The 14,821-nt window shown below is 53.6% G+C and overlaps 3 protein-coding genes across 3 annotated transcripts; 2 read left to right on the forward strand and 1 right to left on the reverse strand.

The window, feature by feature from the left end:
- Positions 1–2,323: 2,323 nt before the first annotated feature.
- ColSpa_02880 (O-methyltransferase mpaG) lies at positions 2,324–2,572 on the forward strand (the record flags this gene model as incomplete). Its single annotated transcript, XM_049269092.1, has 1 exon — positions 2,324–2,572. The coding sequence occupies one exon, from the start codon at positions 2,324–2,326 to the stop codon at positions 2,570–2,572; it is 249 nt and encodes an 82-aa protein (XP_049125049.1).
- A 1,973-nt stretch (positions 2,573–4,545) lies between these two features.
- On the forward strand, positions 4,546–4,980 carry ColSpa_02881 (uncharacterized protein; the record flags this gene model as incomplete). The annotated part of the gene is made up of 1 exon (XM_049269093.1): positions 4,546–4,980. The coding sequence occupies one exon, from the start codon at positions 4,546–4,548 to the stop codon at positions 4,978–4,980; it is 435 nt and encodes a 144-aa protein (XP_049125050.1).
- Positions 4,981–6,220: 1,240 nt separating this feature from the next.
- On the reverse strand, positions 6,221–7,852 carry ColSpa_02882 (amino-acid permease inda1; the record flags this gene model as incomplete). The annotated part of the gene is made up of 3 exons (XM_049269094.1): positions 6,221–7,034; positions 7,090–7,544; positions 7,595–7,852. 3 exons carry the CDS (start codon positions 7,850–7,852, stop codon positions 6,221–6,223), a joined length of 1,527 nt encoding a protein of 508 aa, XP_049125051.1.
- Positions 7,853–14,821: the final 6,969 nt, after the last annotated feature.

The following is a 14,821-nucleotide window of genomic DNA, read 5'->3' on the forward strand; positions in this document are numbered from 1 at the left end:
TGGTTGACCCTGTCATGATTCGGATATGACTTTGATTACAGTTGTATCCCATTCGAATTTACAGTAGCTGACGTAGCCCCTCCCAAAGCGAAAGTATCGTTATGCTCTGCATCGCATCTGCTCTTACACGGAAATATTACCAAGGATTATGGACCAGTAACTAGTGGGTAGTTGTGTTGTACGAATAAACACGAGTCTCTTAGGTGAACTCTCGAGCATTCACAACTAAATGCTAATCAGACTATTGTACGGTCGGGCGCGAGCAGGGGCAGACAGCCACTCAGTGCCTCCATAACCTCTGGCAAAAGAAACCTCCAGCGACTTGGAATGATCTGTGGGTCGAGTGTTACTTCAGTGGTTGATGTGACCGAATTTAGTTTGCGGTTACCCACCCCCTTGGTAGAGCAACGAATCGTTTCATTTTTTTCGCGTGTTGATTCTTGTTCCTGAAGTTTCTGCCGGCATATTCGACTAAACGCCGCTGCCGTCGGTCATCCGAGGAAGCCTTGTGGCCCGAAAATCCCCACCCTTACAGGCATTTAAGTGGACCGCCAACGGCATCCGCGGCCTAAGCAGTACGTACTCACATGGTTCGGATGTCGGTTCTTTAAGTTCAAGCACAATGGGATAGCTAGTCGATAGACAGCAGTACATGGGGTCTTAAGCATCTTTGATCGTGAAACTTTGCTAGAACAGAGCGGACCTTGCTGCATTGCGAGGAATATCCGTCGCTCTGTAACACTTCTAGTTGGGTTTATTCCAACGTAGCATACCTCCGTATCTTGGCCAATGATGGGTCGTTCCAAATGAAATTTAAAGTTTTTGGAACTTGGGTTCGAAAGTCCAAGCTCCAAGAAGGTTGACCGATGGAAAGCTAAGCTGTAGCGGTATGATATGCCGGTAGTAGTTTAAATGCCGCTGCCCCGGCCTTTCCGTCTTATCGACATAGCCCCTTACGTTTCGCGAGAAACGCAGTCCATCCCAGCCAGTGTTGATAAATGTAACAGTGTATCTGTTTTGCAACCCTTAGAAATATTCAACTTCAGATCGCAGCAACCACTTTCTCACATCAGTCTGTGCCCTTTAGATGCATTTCTTTTATAAAGAAAACGCGTCTTCGAGCACTAATCAGATCTAGAATATGGCCCATGAGCTGATAAACCGGACACAGTCCAAGCTTTTTTGCGAGCCGCCAACGAAATCCCAGGCTCCATTAAAGACGAAGACGACAGAGCAAGGGTCCTTCTCAAGCTGTATGAGCTCGTTAACAGAGTCGATTCGCCATGGGGGACATTTGTGAGGTTGTACCTTAGTCAAGTAGGTCTTCCGTCAAGCGGTGTGAGTAAGAGATTGGAATCAGCTTGACTAAGCCAAGTGAAATAGCCTGCCACGTCGGCTGCACTAAAGGTACTCAGAGACTCGGAACTCCTTGAGCGCTGGCGACAGAATGGAAGCCTGCCTGTGACCATTGTTGAACTCTCAGGCCTCACTGACGGCTGTGATCCAGCTCTCCTCCGTGTGTCAATCAATTCCTGTGATTGGGTTTCGTATCTAACCTGATTAGATCGTCTATTCCGTCTCCTAGCAGCAAATCACCTAGTTCAAATGACATCTGATGGTAAATATAAGCCTACCAAGTTCCGCACAAAGCTTGCTGAGTCAGACTTCGGTACCACCGCTCAATTCTAGTAAGCTCCTTTGACCTTGTTCCTCATCGCCTCATGTTGCTAAGCTTACACCAACGACTACATGATCCCCATGTGCAACCACATGCCAGAGTTTCTCGCCAAAACAGGCTACGAGAATCCCAAGAATAATCGCAAGAGTATCTTCGATTCGACATTCAACTGGCAAGGCGGGCTTTTCAAGTATTTCAAGGAGCACCGGGACCAGGGGGAAGTCTTTAATATCGTGCAAAAGACTAAACGTCTAACAAGACTACATGGAGATCAATTTATCCTAGCCACCTGCTTCTCGAGGGCGATCCGTAACTCCCCCTTTTTGTCGACGTGGGTGGGAGCGTTGGGCAGGATGTTCCGTGTTTCTTGGAGAAACATCCCGAGACTGCCTCTAGATTGTACCTCGAATAAATTCCCTCGGTTTTGGCGGACGAGAAGTCCACCGTCGTCAAGGGCATCAACAAGGTCCCGTACAGTTTCTTCACTCCTCAGCCGATCAAGCGTATGTGAACCTCCTTTTCTCGTCCTCTTTGACCACAAAAGCCAACGGCGATCCAGATGCGCGCGCCTACTACATGCACCACATTCTCCACGACTGGCCTGACAACCAAGCTCGAAATATCCTTGAGATGCAAAAAACAGCCATGAAGCCCGGCTACAGCAAGATTTTGGTCCATGACCAAATTATGAAAGACGACAGGCCAGCTCACCCGCACGCTGCTGCCTTCGACATAGGAATGATGGCCTTCGGTTCTGCGCAAGAGCGTACGGAGAAAGAGTGGGAGGCGCTCATCACTTCGGCCGGTCTCAAGATTGTCAAGATCTGGACAGTCCCATCCGCGGCTGAAGGCATTATTGAGATTGACTTGGCTCCAGAAAAGGCTAAGCTTTAGGGTAACGTGAATCAAAATTTATCATACTTGCATGCTTTTGCATGCTTCTATACTGTTACTTTGTGGTGAACCCGAGCGTCTGCGAATCAAGGTAGGAAGTGCTTGTTTAGAATGTGAATACGGTATAATCGAGCTGTGAGAAATACAGTGTCCACCAAAAAAGTCTGAATACACCCCGCATCTGACCCGGGGCCAATGCACCCCGCCCAACCCAAACTTTCCCCTTTCAACTACCACAATTCTCGAGAATGGACGCCGAACTGCAAGCCTTTGCTTCTATAATTTCGGGGGATAGAAGGACCAACGATGAGCTTTCCGAGATGCAGCGGGTTGCCATCACGGCTTTTGTGCTCGCGGGCCGAAGCTACCGCGAGGCAGCCCGCGCCTTCAACTGCTCACCTGGCGCAGTGCAAAAGACCCTTCGACGATTCAAAACCAGCAAGACTTTCACTTCTGAAACCCGAAAAGGCAGGCCTGTGAAAAACTCTTAGGTAGACAAGCAGGCTGCGTAGGGTAAGATACGCGATCCTCGCCATCTCTGTTCGAGCTCACTCTTCATTCAGTGCACAACCCCCCTCTCGATAGAGCACACGCTGTCCGTAGAGTTTCTGACGCAATATGTCGAAATAACATTAAACTTTCACAACGACACCCGGCTTGGCAATTCGCACGTTCTCCCAGTGAACTATCGGATCATATACTTCCTACTTTCAATCATCCACGCCATCCTTGTCCATCTGGTTGGCCTCGATCTCGTGCGAGTCAGAATGGACCTGATACAAGATCCCACCGGCTGGGTGTGGAACACATTATCTCCTTCGCCATTAGCATAGCCAGCATGCACTCATCGGGCAAAGATGTCGTGAAAATCCGGATCAGGATTCCGGTTTTAGGATTTACCATGTGGACAACTCTTTAGACTAATGTCATAGCTGTCGTAGATTTGTGAAGGGATGGATGGGCCTCCCCATGAAGACCTCACGCTTATCAGTGTCGAACGACTGGGCGGCATGGCATGTCTAGATGGCGCTCGTCTATCTGTGTGTGCACTCCTACAATAACCAAACGCCGCATACGTTCAGGTCCAAGACTGTCATGAGCAATTGTCGCAAAGCGGTACCACCTCCCCTCTCCCACGCTTCCGCTTCAAAAGCCTTAGGTCATCACCCCAGACCCCCAAAACTGCCGCCGAGCTCCAACTAAACTTTACCGCAGGCCGTTCAGGTCGAACGAAGTACGACGGCGTTCAACTCATTCCGCGATCCCCTGGTACCTTCCAAATCACCGGTCTAGAGCAGTCCAGAACCTACAAGGACAATACGATCAACGCTTCCTGTCGGTAGCTCAGCAACGCTTCTCACGATAGATCACTAGTTCGTCTACAAGGTCTCCAAGCCACGAGTATCAGACTCCCTTGACGTGTCCCTCAGACTCTATGACACTGATGGCCTCCCCTATCCCTGCGCAAAAGCGCACATAATCCCATCTCTGAACCATGTTCTCTCGGCCATCAATCTCTATACCCCCCATCTCCCGGAGCACTCTCGAGATTGGCCCCTGATCCGCGGACAGACCCGTTCCCACCTCATCCGCATTGCTGAATGACTCTCCTACCTCCAGCACATCTTCTTCCCCGCTTCCCTCACCCACCACTACCCGGGCTTCCTCCGCCATCTCGCTGTCAGAAGAGCTGTTCGACCCTCATGACTCTCCACGGCCCGGTCCTTGCGTTGTGCTCTTACTACGACATCAAGGACGGCATTTACGAGGTCAAAGGCACCTTAGCGGCACCCCCGGCCTGAAACTCATGACGCGGACCATAAGAGCGCCTGTGACAGTGCGGACCTAGATCAACGTCGCCTCCTTATCCCTGATGCTTCTAGCAGCCCTCTTCCGGCTCGACCATAGACTGCTCTACACCAGCATCTTACTCCGCAGCCAATCCGCCCGTCAGCTGAGGGGAGCGGCAGACTATGGCTTCCACGGGATGCATGGACCGTCCTGAGGGTCTCTCTGACACACCTCCTCACCCCGGTCACCCACAACCTGGGCTACCTCCGGATCAACGCCTCCCCGAAGCACCTCTCCAGACGCCGAGCCAGGACCACTACGCCATGGCGGCGTTCGCGCTCGTCGCGGCTGGTTTCCCGTGGCAGGTGTTCCCTCTTACGAGGGCCGCTGGCCTGCTGACGGCAGCCAAGCTGCTCGTGCTTTTCCTGTGCGTCGCCTTTCTTCCGGGTCTCGCCAGTCACAACGCCAAAGCCATAATTAAGGCCGTGATCTCAACGATCCACGCTGTCGTCTTGATGGTCTGGTTTCCCCTTCCGGCCTTGTTTAGCGCACTTCGTGTGCAAGGTGCTGGCGCCAGACGGAGCAACGCAGATGAGGGGGTTGAGGTAGGAATCTGACCTTCAATGTACGACTGGCGTTTGTTGGTAGGTTCGCTGACCATCAAAGCAGAACTACTGACTCGGCCCGCTTCCTCCCCTAGAGTACCTTGACTCTAGGCGCGTTCCATCGCGCCTATTCGTTGATGGAGCTGGCCACCCGCTTCAGGCAGAGTGCAAAAGCTTCCGGCATGCTTTTATATTGTAGTCTTCTATGTTGTAGTCTTAGTCGATACGACGATGATCCCAGGTATAAATCTTTGAGTACCATAATCAGTTTTTCCGAGTTCGCAAACGGTCTAAGTAAAACCCCGAGTCCAGAACTTACCGCATTGTACTACTGGTACGTGCCGGGCGTGCTACTTTATTTGCATTGTTGGCAATAGTCTGTAACAATCATGCACATCTGGATCACAAGAATTCTTACTAGAGGTTTGACGCCGATGGTCGTCTCAATCCGGCACCCTGCACCCAGGTTCGATACCCGGCCGCAGCCGCGGCGACCCGGACTACGTTTGAACAGGTGGGACCACCATATCCTAGCGTCAGCCACAGAAACTCTGCTGAAGCCTCCCGAAGCCACCATTCCCCACTATCGGCAATGAAGACGAAGAGTCTTCCCAACTAGTTATATCAGATCATTCTGGTGACCGTTATCAAAACGAACCGATCTGTATGCGAAGCAGTGTTACTCAGAAACACGGCCAGTTGATAGAAAACGTAGCCACTCGACGAACCGGAGTGGCCTCTTGACGAGGTGCAGTCCTTGGCCCCACGGGCTCTCTGTAGGCCCGCTTGAAGATGTGAAATGCAGTTTCTTGATGTGAACTACTTCCACGGAAGATTGTGATACGGTTGGCCCGCTGGAATGCGCCTGGATGAGGTAGCCGCGTGGTCGAACAGCCCCACTTGTCAAAGGTGCCGTCATGGACTAATAAGGCGAAAGGGGAGACGAGATGGGATGCGCCAGATCTAGTGTACAGACAGCAGCCGCCTGCTGATCAGTTACATATTTAGCAGCTGAAAGCAAGAAGTCACCAGGAGTATTCAGAGCAAGCATGAGGTATAGCAAAACAATATATTGAAGGCCATGGTAGGGTATCATGGCCAATTACAAGTTCAAAAACTTAGATGGTATCAAGATAGCGAGACAAGGTGGGGAGCAAGACTGCTCCCAAGACAAAATCTCGTATTTACATGCGCACCAAATTCTTCCCCCTTGGTTGCCGGAGAACCCAGCATAGATAGAGCGGGAAGCCCTCTAAAAGATGGTATTGAGCACCTGTCTCCACTTGGGCCAGGCGGCGACCTTGGCGCGGTGGGCATTAATCGCGTCCCAGTCAACCTCGCGGCGACCGGTGTCGAGGTCGATCTCGGAGAGCTTCAAGAAGCCCTTGCGCTTCCAGAGGTAACCGCAGGCCCAGAAGAAAAGGACGACGGGGAAAGCAAGGTAAGAAATGAAGAACTCCTCTGCAGTGGCGTAGCCGTTGCTGCCAGGAGGGCAGATAGCAACGAAGAGCTGGGCAACCAGGCAGACAACAACCAGAATGAGGCCAAGCCAAGAGCCAAGGACACCACCGATGGCTTGGAATGGAAGCTCGTCGAGAGTGTGGCCCTGAGCCTTCCATGCGGAACGGAAACGAATATGGGCGGCGCAGATAGAACCCCAGGTGAAGAGAGCGGCAAGACCAGAGAGAGACAGAAGCCAGTCAAAGACGACACCGCCGGAGGAGGCCATACGGACGTAGGCCAAGCCACCGAAGGCAAGGTTGAGACCGACGGAATAGAGAGGGCGGCCGGACCTGTCAATGTAGGCGAAGATTTTGGGGGCGTATCCCTGCTGGGCAAGGGCAGTCAGGGTGCGGGAGCCGCCGTAGACGCAAGAAACGCCGATGGAGATGACGGAAACGAGAATGACAACGTTCATGAAGCTGTCGTATCCATAAAGATGGGCATCGAAAGGAGCCAGGACGAAAGGAGAAATACCATCGGCGTAAGGGTTGCTGGAGTTCAAAAGACGGTCATCGGTGGAGCTGACAAGGAGACCAACGAAGGTAAGACCCAAGATATAAAAGCTGGCAGATGTTGTTAGTCAAGACGGGCAGACGGGCTGGGTGTCTTGGTACTCACAGGGTGATACGCCAGAAGACCTGCTTGATGGCACCAGGGAGGGCCTTGGCGGGGTTGGCGGATTCGGCAGCGGCCAGACCAACGAGCTCGGTACCGGAGAAAGCAAAGGCAGCGGTGACGAAGACGGAGCAGAAACCACGGAAACCGTTCTGGAACGCACCGGGGTCGCTCCAGAGTCGGTTGCCCCAGTATTCATCGTACTTGCCGCCCTCAGGGCCGCCGCCACAAATAAGAACGACAGCGACGACCATGAAGATGACGGTAGCAAAGAGCTTGAACGCCGAGGAGAAGAATTCCTCCTCGGCGAAGCCCAAAGTTCCAAAGATGTTGATGATGATGATGAAGACCCAGAAAACAGTAATCCAAACGGCCACGCTAATTTCTTTATTCCAGTATTGTACCGTGAAGGAGGCGACCGTTAGTTCGAGCGGTAAGACGATGACCCATTGGAAGACCTGCGGCGTGTTAAGAGATGCAAAGATTGGGGGCGTTTTGAAAAACTTACATAATTCCAGCCCATGGCGAAACCCCAAGAAGGGTCGAGGAAGCGGATAGAGTACGTGTAGAAACCACCGGAGACCGGGTAGAGGACAGCAAGCTCGCCGAGAGCGTAGACAACGTTGAAGATCATGACACCGGCGATGAGGAAGCAGATGAGGAGAGAGCCGGGGCCACCCTTGGTGAGGGCGGAACCGGAACCGACGAAGAAACCAGCACCGATGGAACCACCAATGGCAATCATTTGCAAGTGGCGAGGCTTCATGGAGCGGTCCAGCTCGGATTCGCCAGCACCAAAGTCACCTAGAGGAAATGTCAGCGCGCCGAAGGCGACAAGGAATTGCGGTGGTGCCAGGCGAGCGCAATGGCGGGGAAGGAGAACTCACGGCGCTGGAAACTGCGGAGGTTCAGGCCATTGCGGGTTCTGAAGTCCTCCTCACGAAAGTTCTCGGACGGGCCAGCATGGCCGACGGTGTTTTGAGCACCCTTTTCGGAGTCGTACGTGGGCGGCACCACGCCGACCTGGGCTTCCTCCTTGGACATGGTGAAGGCCGCTCAATAGCTCCCGGCAAGAGCTAGAGATGATTCAAAGAAGAAGAAGAAGCGATGCGCGTTGGCGCGTGTCGTGACCTTTGCCCTTGTCAACGACGGGAGAGGGAAGGAGCTTGGTGTTACTCTGTAAAGTTCTACAAGAGTATGAGGGGTAAGGGGACAAGAGAGAGAGAGACGGGATGAAGAGAACGGCGTCGCGGGATGCCGTCTATTAAAGGTTCGAGACAGCGACGAGGAAGCTAAGGCAGGCAAGGTTTAAGAGGCACCGCAGCAACAACGACGGGAGCGACATGTGCAGGCGCGCAATGCTGCTGCCCCCCATGCTCCTCCCATATGCATCCATATTCGACTTGATGCTCCATGGTCCTGCCCCCCATGTACATGCCAGGCGAAGAAGTGCACCAGGCCAAAGAGAGAAAAGCGTGAGCGGAGGCAGGTCTAGGGGAGGGGTACAGCAGGCAGGATGACAGGAATCTGCTGGTACGAGAGGATAAGGTAGGGACTAGCAAGAAAGGACGTGTCTCTGATGAGAGTACGGTGTACCGTGGCGTCGCAGGCAGAGCACCTACGTCCGGGCGAAGAGTTTAGAAGGGATAGAGCGACCAACCAACGCCCTTGCTGGACCTGGAGCGATCCCACGGATGGGAAGCTGTAATACCGACCAGGGTCCCTCCCCCGATGTGGTGGTGTGGTGCCCCCTCCCGGACACCCATTTCCTTCCTTCCGTCAGCCCAAGGTACGTCGCCGAACCAAAAGAAACGACGCTTTGCCCATCTCAACCTAGGCCCAGAGGATTAATTTTTCTTTCTTTTTTTCTTCCTTTCTTCACGTTCTTTTTTCCTTGCTGCCTCATATTCTTCGTTCCCAGGATGCGTTGCTCCCCCGGGAAATCATCCATGATAGCTGCGCCGCTAGTACGCAGATACGCCAGGAAGAGTAGGAAGGTGGCCGAGGGCCTAGACAAATAAATGAACGACTCCCGGGCACGGTCTTGGCAGCGATTGGTCCAGTCGGTGAGCCGTAAGACGGGAGGGAATCCTGACGAGGGGAGGGGCAGGGGACGACGAGAGAGACGACGAGCGGGAGCTTCACGCTTCCGTCGTACATTACATGACAATGCGGATGGCGGATGCGGATGTGCCTATCATGTAGGAGTTCGGGAGTCATGGAAGCTGCGTGGAAGGCGAAGAAGGCAAGGAGGCGACCAGGAGTCGCTGTCGAGGTAGGTTGCACTAAGGGACGTCTTCACCTCGCCTCACCTCCCTCACGTGAGGGGAAAGCTGCAGTGGTGTTCCTCGACACTGACAGATGCAGTTGACATGCAGAACTTCTCTTGTGACCCTCAACTCGGGGTCGGCGACAATCCACAGAACATCGGGCATTGATTCGGGCTCGAGGCCGCCCGGTGCGACAGACGCGATGCGCTCGTTTCGTGTCCCAGAAAGCGTGAGAGAGGCGCTGCGTGGCCTCCATCGCGGACCATCCGTCCCATACGAGTCATCACGGCGGCTTGGCAAAGCCAGTAAGCTTTCTGAGAGCAGAAGGTGGAGATGGTGGACGCGTTCTGCCAAGTGATTAGGAAAACCGGTCGTCGTTTTTAGTAGTTCTTGGCTCAGTGGTCATTGGTTATTGGACGGCAGGACTGGAGATGGGTGCGATATTTGTAGTCTATCAACGCAGAGTACACGGACAGTGTATTGCGGACGGAGATTGGTAGCGGCGCGCGGGGGTGGGACGTTGCTGAGCCTTTGGCTTCTGTCCTGAACCTGGCCAGGCTTCCTGGGACCAGGGGACTTGGAGACCTGGCGAGAGAAGCATGGGCCAGAAGATGGGCTAGCGGGATTGAACGTTTCGATGGACAGACAGGGTACAGGACAGACGCTATCAACAAGGACCCGCTTCTGATTGGGAGTGACCCATGATACCGGAAAATGAGATGGTCGAGCTTGGACGATGGGGCGAGAGTGGCCAACGCAATGCGATGTGATGAACCAGCAAGACCCATCGAGGGTGAGAGCTATGGGGGGGCTGTGCGGTAGGGAGGCAAGATGAGAGATGGACATGAGCCTAGCCTGAGAGACAAAGACAGAGAAAGTAACAATTGGAGTGAGAATGAGAATAAAAGTGACGGGAACACAATGCGGTCCCTGTACCTACCTACCTACCTAGGTATCGATGACAAGTAGAGTGAGCGAGTGAGAGAGAGAGAGTGAGAGAGTGAGAGAGGGGGGTGGAGATCAACTGTAAAAAGTGCCGCACTACCTAGGGGACGAACGGTAGCGGCTCCACAGCACCTTTCCGCAAGGTCCAATGCGAAGACGCGCGACCTGCATGCCTTCATGACTTTATTTTATTGATACATGTTTCCAGTGTACAGGCTGCTCTTTGCGACACACACCAAAGATATGTGCGCACTTGGCCAGTAGTGGCTCCCGTACCCTTTCCGTTTGTTTGCCTTTTCTTTTTGCCCAGTTGACATTATCCCTTGAGGCTGTCTGCAGTCACTGCAATACGGACCCAGATGGACGCGAACTATCCTGCATCGGCCAATGCCATCGCTCTCTCCCGGCGCTACCGAGCTGCAGCCAAGCTCTCCTGGAACAGGGCTGTGTGGCTTGGTTGATTTGGTGGCTCTTGGCTGCACCTCTACATTCAAGCCGAATCTTGAGCAGCTTCCTCTTTGGGCATGACCAAGGCTGGGCGCTGTTGCTTGAATCTCGCTGCAGCCCGAGGGGCCTTTTTTGCGTCTTTCATTCTCAGTCTTTTCGGGGCATGTCTGTACATGCCTACGAGACGACCGTCCTCCGTGTCGCATCCCAACCTGGGGAACCCCATCTCATCCAATCTCACCGGAATCCTCAGATGCAACGCAACATCTATTTCGCAGCTAGGCTTCCTGTCCTCCATGCCAGCAGTCTTCAGCTTCTCTCCTGCCTGTTCGCGCGTCTTGGCCCATTGCTCCGCGACCAGGCACACCGGACATCTGCGTCCTGCCTCCGATGTGTGTCGTCTTTCGACCCTCGATTCCTCTACTGCGCGAGCTGGGATTCGGATACTACAATGTTACACGCATCACTAGGTAATTGACTTTCGGCGCGTCGTTCTGGCTTTGCAAGGGCGGACGCAGCGGTGGAGAGGGGCAGGGAGGGAGGCAGCCACTAACGCTGCCAAAGAATCCTTCTAGAATGCTGCCAGGCCGCATAGAACCACACCATCAACCTTTGTCTTAACCTCTGAGGGTTCTTCCGAGAGGGAGCCGTCCACGACCCGAACGAGACCATTCATCTACCACCGCGTCGCACCCCTCCCTCTCCCTCCCCAATTTCCCGGCCGCCACCCATCACCCTGTTCCAACCACCACCAATCCACCGCCGGCACCACTTTGGGGGGAGGGTAACTCTGATTGATTACGCAAAAGAGTTAAACAACTCGATCGCCCGGTCAATCTGGGCTGCACGACTCGATTGTGCCGTGCCCCAACGTCCCAAACGCCAACGCCAAACGGCCGCTGTTGGTGGAGGGACCCGCCAGGCCTGCCCACACCTTGCTTCCTCTTTGCCTGTCCCCATCTCAGGGGTGTGCACCGCCATGTGCTGCAATTGGCCTGCGATACACAACATTCCCCGTACGGTGGAATTTATGGGGATTAAAGTCTCGGCAAAGATAACAGACTTTCCAGGGACGATCTTACATGGCACACGCTGTGTCATACGCATCTGCTAACAGACCAGTGACGGGCCCCCGTGGACGTTCTCAGCCCATCATGCCTCGTCGCGATATCTGTCTCCGATACCACATTCGGAACCGCCGTCATTCGTCATGTCGCTCGCTTTTGTCATGATAACTTCATTGATCCCTCATGGCGCCAGCACAACCGCAGCGATTCAGGTCCCTACTTGGAACGTCCCAATGCGGTCAAGCCTCGGCCCATTTTCCGTCTCGCATCATACCATCCGAGCACCAGCACGCCAGCCTACCGTACCGAACTCCCTTTGACGTTGGGTGGCTTCGGGTATCTGCCTCGATCTGTCACTGGAGCTTGCTGCAACTGACGCCGCCGCGGGCACGCCCACCCCCTTTCCATGCTTATCTGGCGTGTCTATGCCATGAGGCGCTCGGGGGCGACGCTTATCAGCAACAATACTCATACCTTCCCGTGGTGACTGGTTGATGAATGGTGGCTGTCTAGATTATCAATGTCTTTTACGGTTAGAGACGGGCTATCGGTCGGCCATACTTTCGAAAGAGGCGTTTGACTGACGCGAGCCAAGACTTACTAAAGGGCGCCGGCTGCCAGACGCCAGATGTTGGACTCGCTCGCGATGTTGCGCATGCGCCGCGTGAACTGGTGTTCTCTTTTCCATCGCGACCGCTGACGCCAAGAGCCTCCATCAACCTGGACTAGCGACGCTTTGGGGAGGTGCAGTCGATTGCCGTCCAACCTAAAACTCAGTCAGTCGCCAACGGAAAAGTTGCGCAAAAGTTTCGCGATAGCCTCAGACTCGCCCTGCGCATTTGTGTGTCGTGAGATTCGATGCCGTATGGCCAGTCCCGCAGTTTTGCAACGCCCAAGACATGACGTTGGATTCCCCCAGAGCCCAAGACTTTGGCATCTCATGGCATCTCATGGCATTTCATGGCATCCAAGCCCAAAAGCTTGACCCGAAGCAAAGACTTCTGATCGCCTTGGGTGACGGCTCGACTGGACGTGCCGAGCACGGCCGAGAAGCCACGGCATCTTGGCCCTCCCATCTCGACGGGAACCGACCACAATCGTCATGCGATTGGCGACCCAAGCGAGCATTCCTTCAGCGCCCCTCCCTCCACCACCAGATGACCCAAGAGGACCTTCTGTAGCCTGTCAGTGGCCGCCCGCTTGACCAGGGTGCGGGGAAATTGTTGTTAGTAATAGCGTGTTCCGAAGTGCAGCGCCGCCCACAGGGACGAAAGCACGCCGACATGACGAACCCTGTTTCTGGGGAAAGCGGAATTGAACACGAGATCAAAACACTGACTGACTGGCAGGTTGGTGTGCATGCCAGTTAACCTCAGTTTCTTTTACGTACTGGGCAGCAAATCCCCGGATTTTCCCCTCATCATCCACAAGCAGATTAACTTTGTTCAGACGGCGGCGGGTCGCTCAGTGGTCTGCGTGACAACGTGGCCCAGTGGCCCAGAGTCCACAGTGGCAAGGCGACCGGAGCCCGCCGCCATTTGCGCATCCTTCGGTGGAACCTCCAGAGCTTACCGCGACGTTGTCTTACAGAGCTGACATTTTGCGCGTATCCACACGAGTTTGGCGATGAAGGTAATACGGCAGTCACACAGCGACCAACATCAACGGCAAGAAAGCACCTCGGTTGGCTGTCTTTTGGCGTTTGTCTCTAGTTATAAATACGCCGACTCGAAAAGTTTGCGTCAAGCTGATTGTCTTGGACTTGTCGACTTTTTGATCCACATCCCTTCGGGCCAAGCAAGCCACATGCGTCTTTGTGTCTCTGGATGTGCGCACCCTGTCCCTCTCTGCCTGAGGCGGCGGACTGGCTATTGGGCGGATTGGCTGCACCGCAATTGTGCATCGAACCGAGGAGGGCCCTTTGGGCCGAGCTGTTGACCTTCCGCATGTGTCACCTTGGCGATCAATGATTAGGGGAGACCCCTGGGCTGGTTTTCTAGATTTGGGCGGTGCCCACGGATAGTTCGGCTGCAACCCGTTTTGTTGGGGCTTGGTTGTCCATCAGTGATCAATCTTCACAAGCCAAAGCTGTTCTTGGAAACAAACTCCAAGACGGGGAGGCGAAGCTGGGCAAGGTCTGGACGCCGAGTTTAGTACGACGTTCCTGGCTGTATGGGGTAACTGGCTTTATGTGCGCTGTTGAATGATGTGATCTCCGATGACCATCTTGGATGATGAGAGGCGTTCGTTTTCAATTGAGTTACGAGCTGGTAAAGGCAAATCGGGCTCCGGTGCAAATGACAACTTTCACTGTCATAATATCACAATTATCTTCTACGCCCCGGTGTCGTCAGACTCAATGTCGAACCTGACTCTGCTTAGAGTTGGCTCTCATCCCCCAGGCATTGAGTAAATTTGCGTGTGTGTGCTTGATGCTGTCAGGAAAGCCCATTACCGGGAGCTCCCCCGTGGCCGCCAATGTCCTGTATTAGAGAGACAGTTATGGACTGCTTCCTTTCCTCGAGAAACGATTACCAGGATATACAACTTTCGCTTAGTTTGGTGTTGCTGCTTCGCCCAAAAGCAAGGATAACCATGCGCCAGCTCCTTGTCATTGTTTGTGTCCGTCGGCTAGATACTATGGATTCGTGGACGTATAGTTGGCGTAAAGACGTGCCATTTAGAACTCGCAAGGGTGCAAGCACCACGTGACTTGATTCGGGTCATCCGGTTTTTGTCTGCGGCCGATAGGTTAACAAAAAGAGTTCCCAGCGGGTTGACCGATATATGGTACCAGGTGGTTTCCAGTACTACGTTCCAGCTGTGTGGCAACTGTAGTTTTGCTGGGTTACATCAATGGCCCAAAAATAAATCTGTAACGCTCACATATTTGCTCATCCGGCCAAGGTTCATACCCTCGGCCAGTACTGAACCACAAGTAACTACTCTTTCTCAGAGTGTGGAATACTATGGATATTATGCTGTTAGTGCTGCCTCTCCCGCTCA

Source organism: Colletotrichum spaethianum (genome assembly GCF_022836535.1).
Source record: "Colletotrichum spaethianum MAFF 239500 DNA, contig05, whole genome shotgun sequence".
Taxonomy (NCBI): Eukaryota; Fungi; Ascomycota; class Sordariomycetes; order Glomerellales; family Glomerellaceae; genus Colletotrichum; species Colletotrichum spaethianum.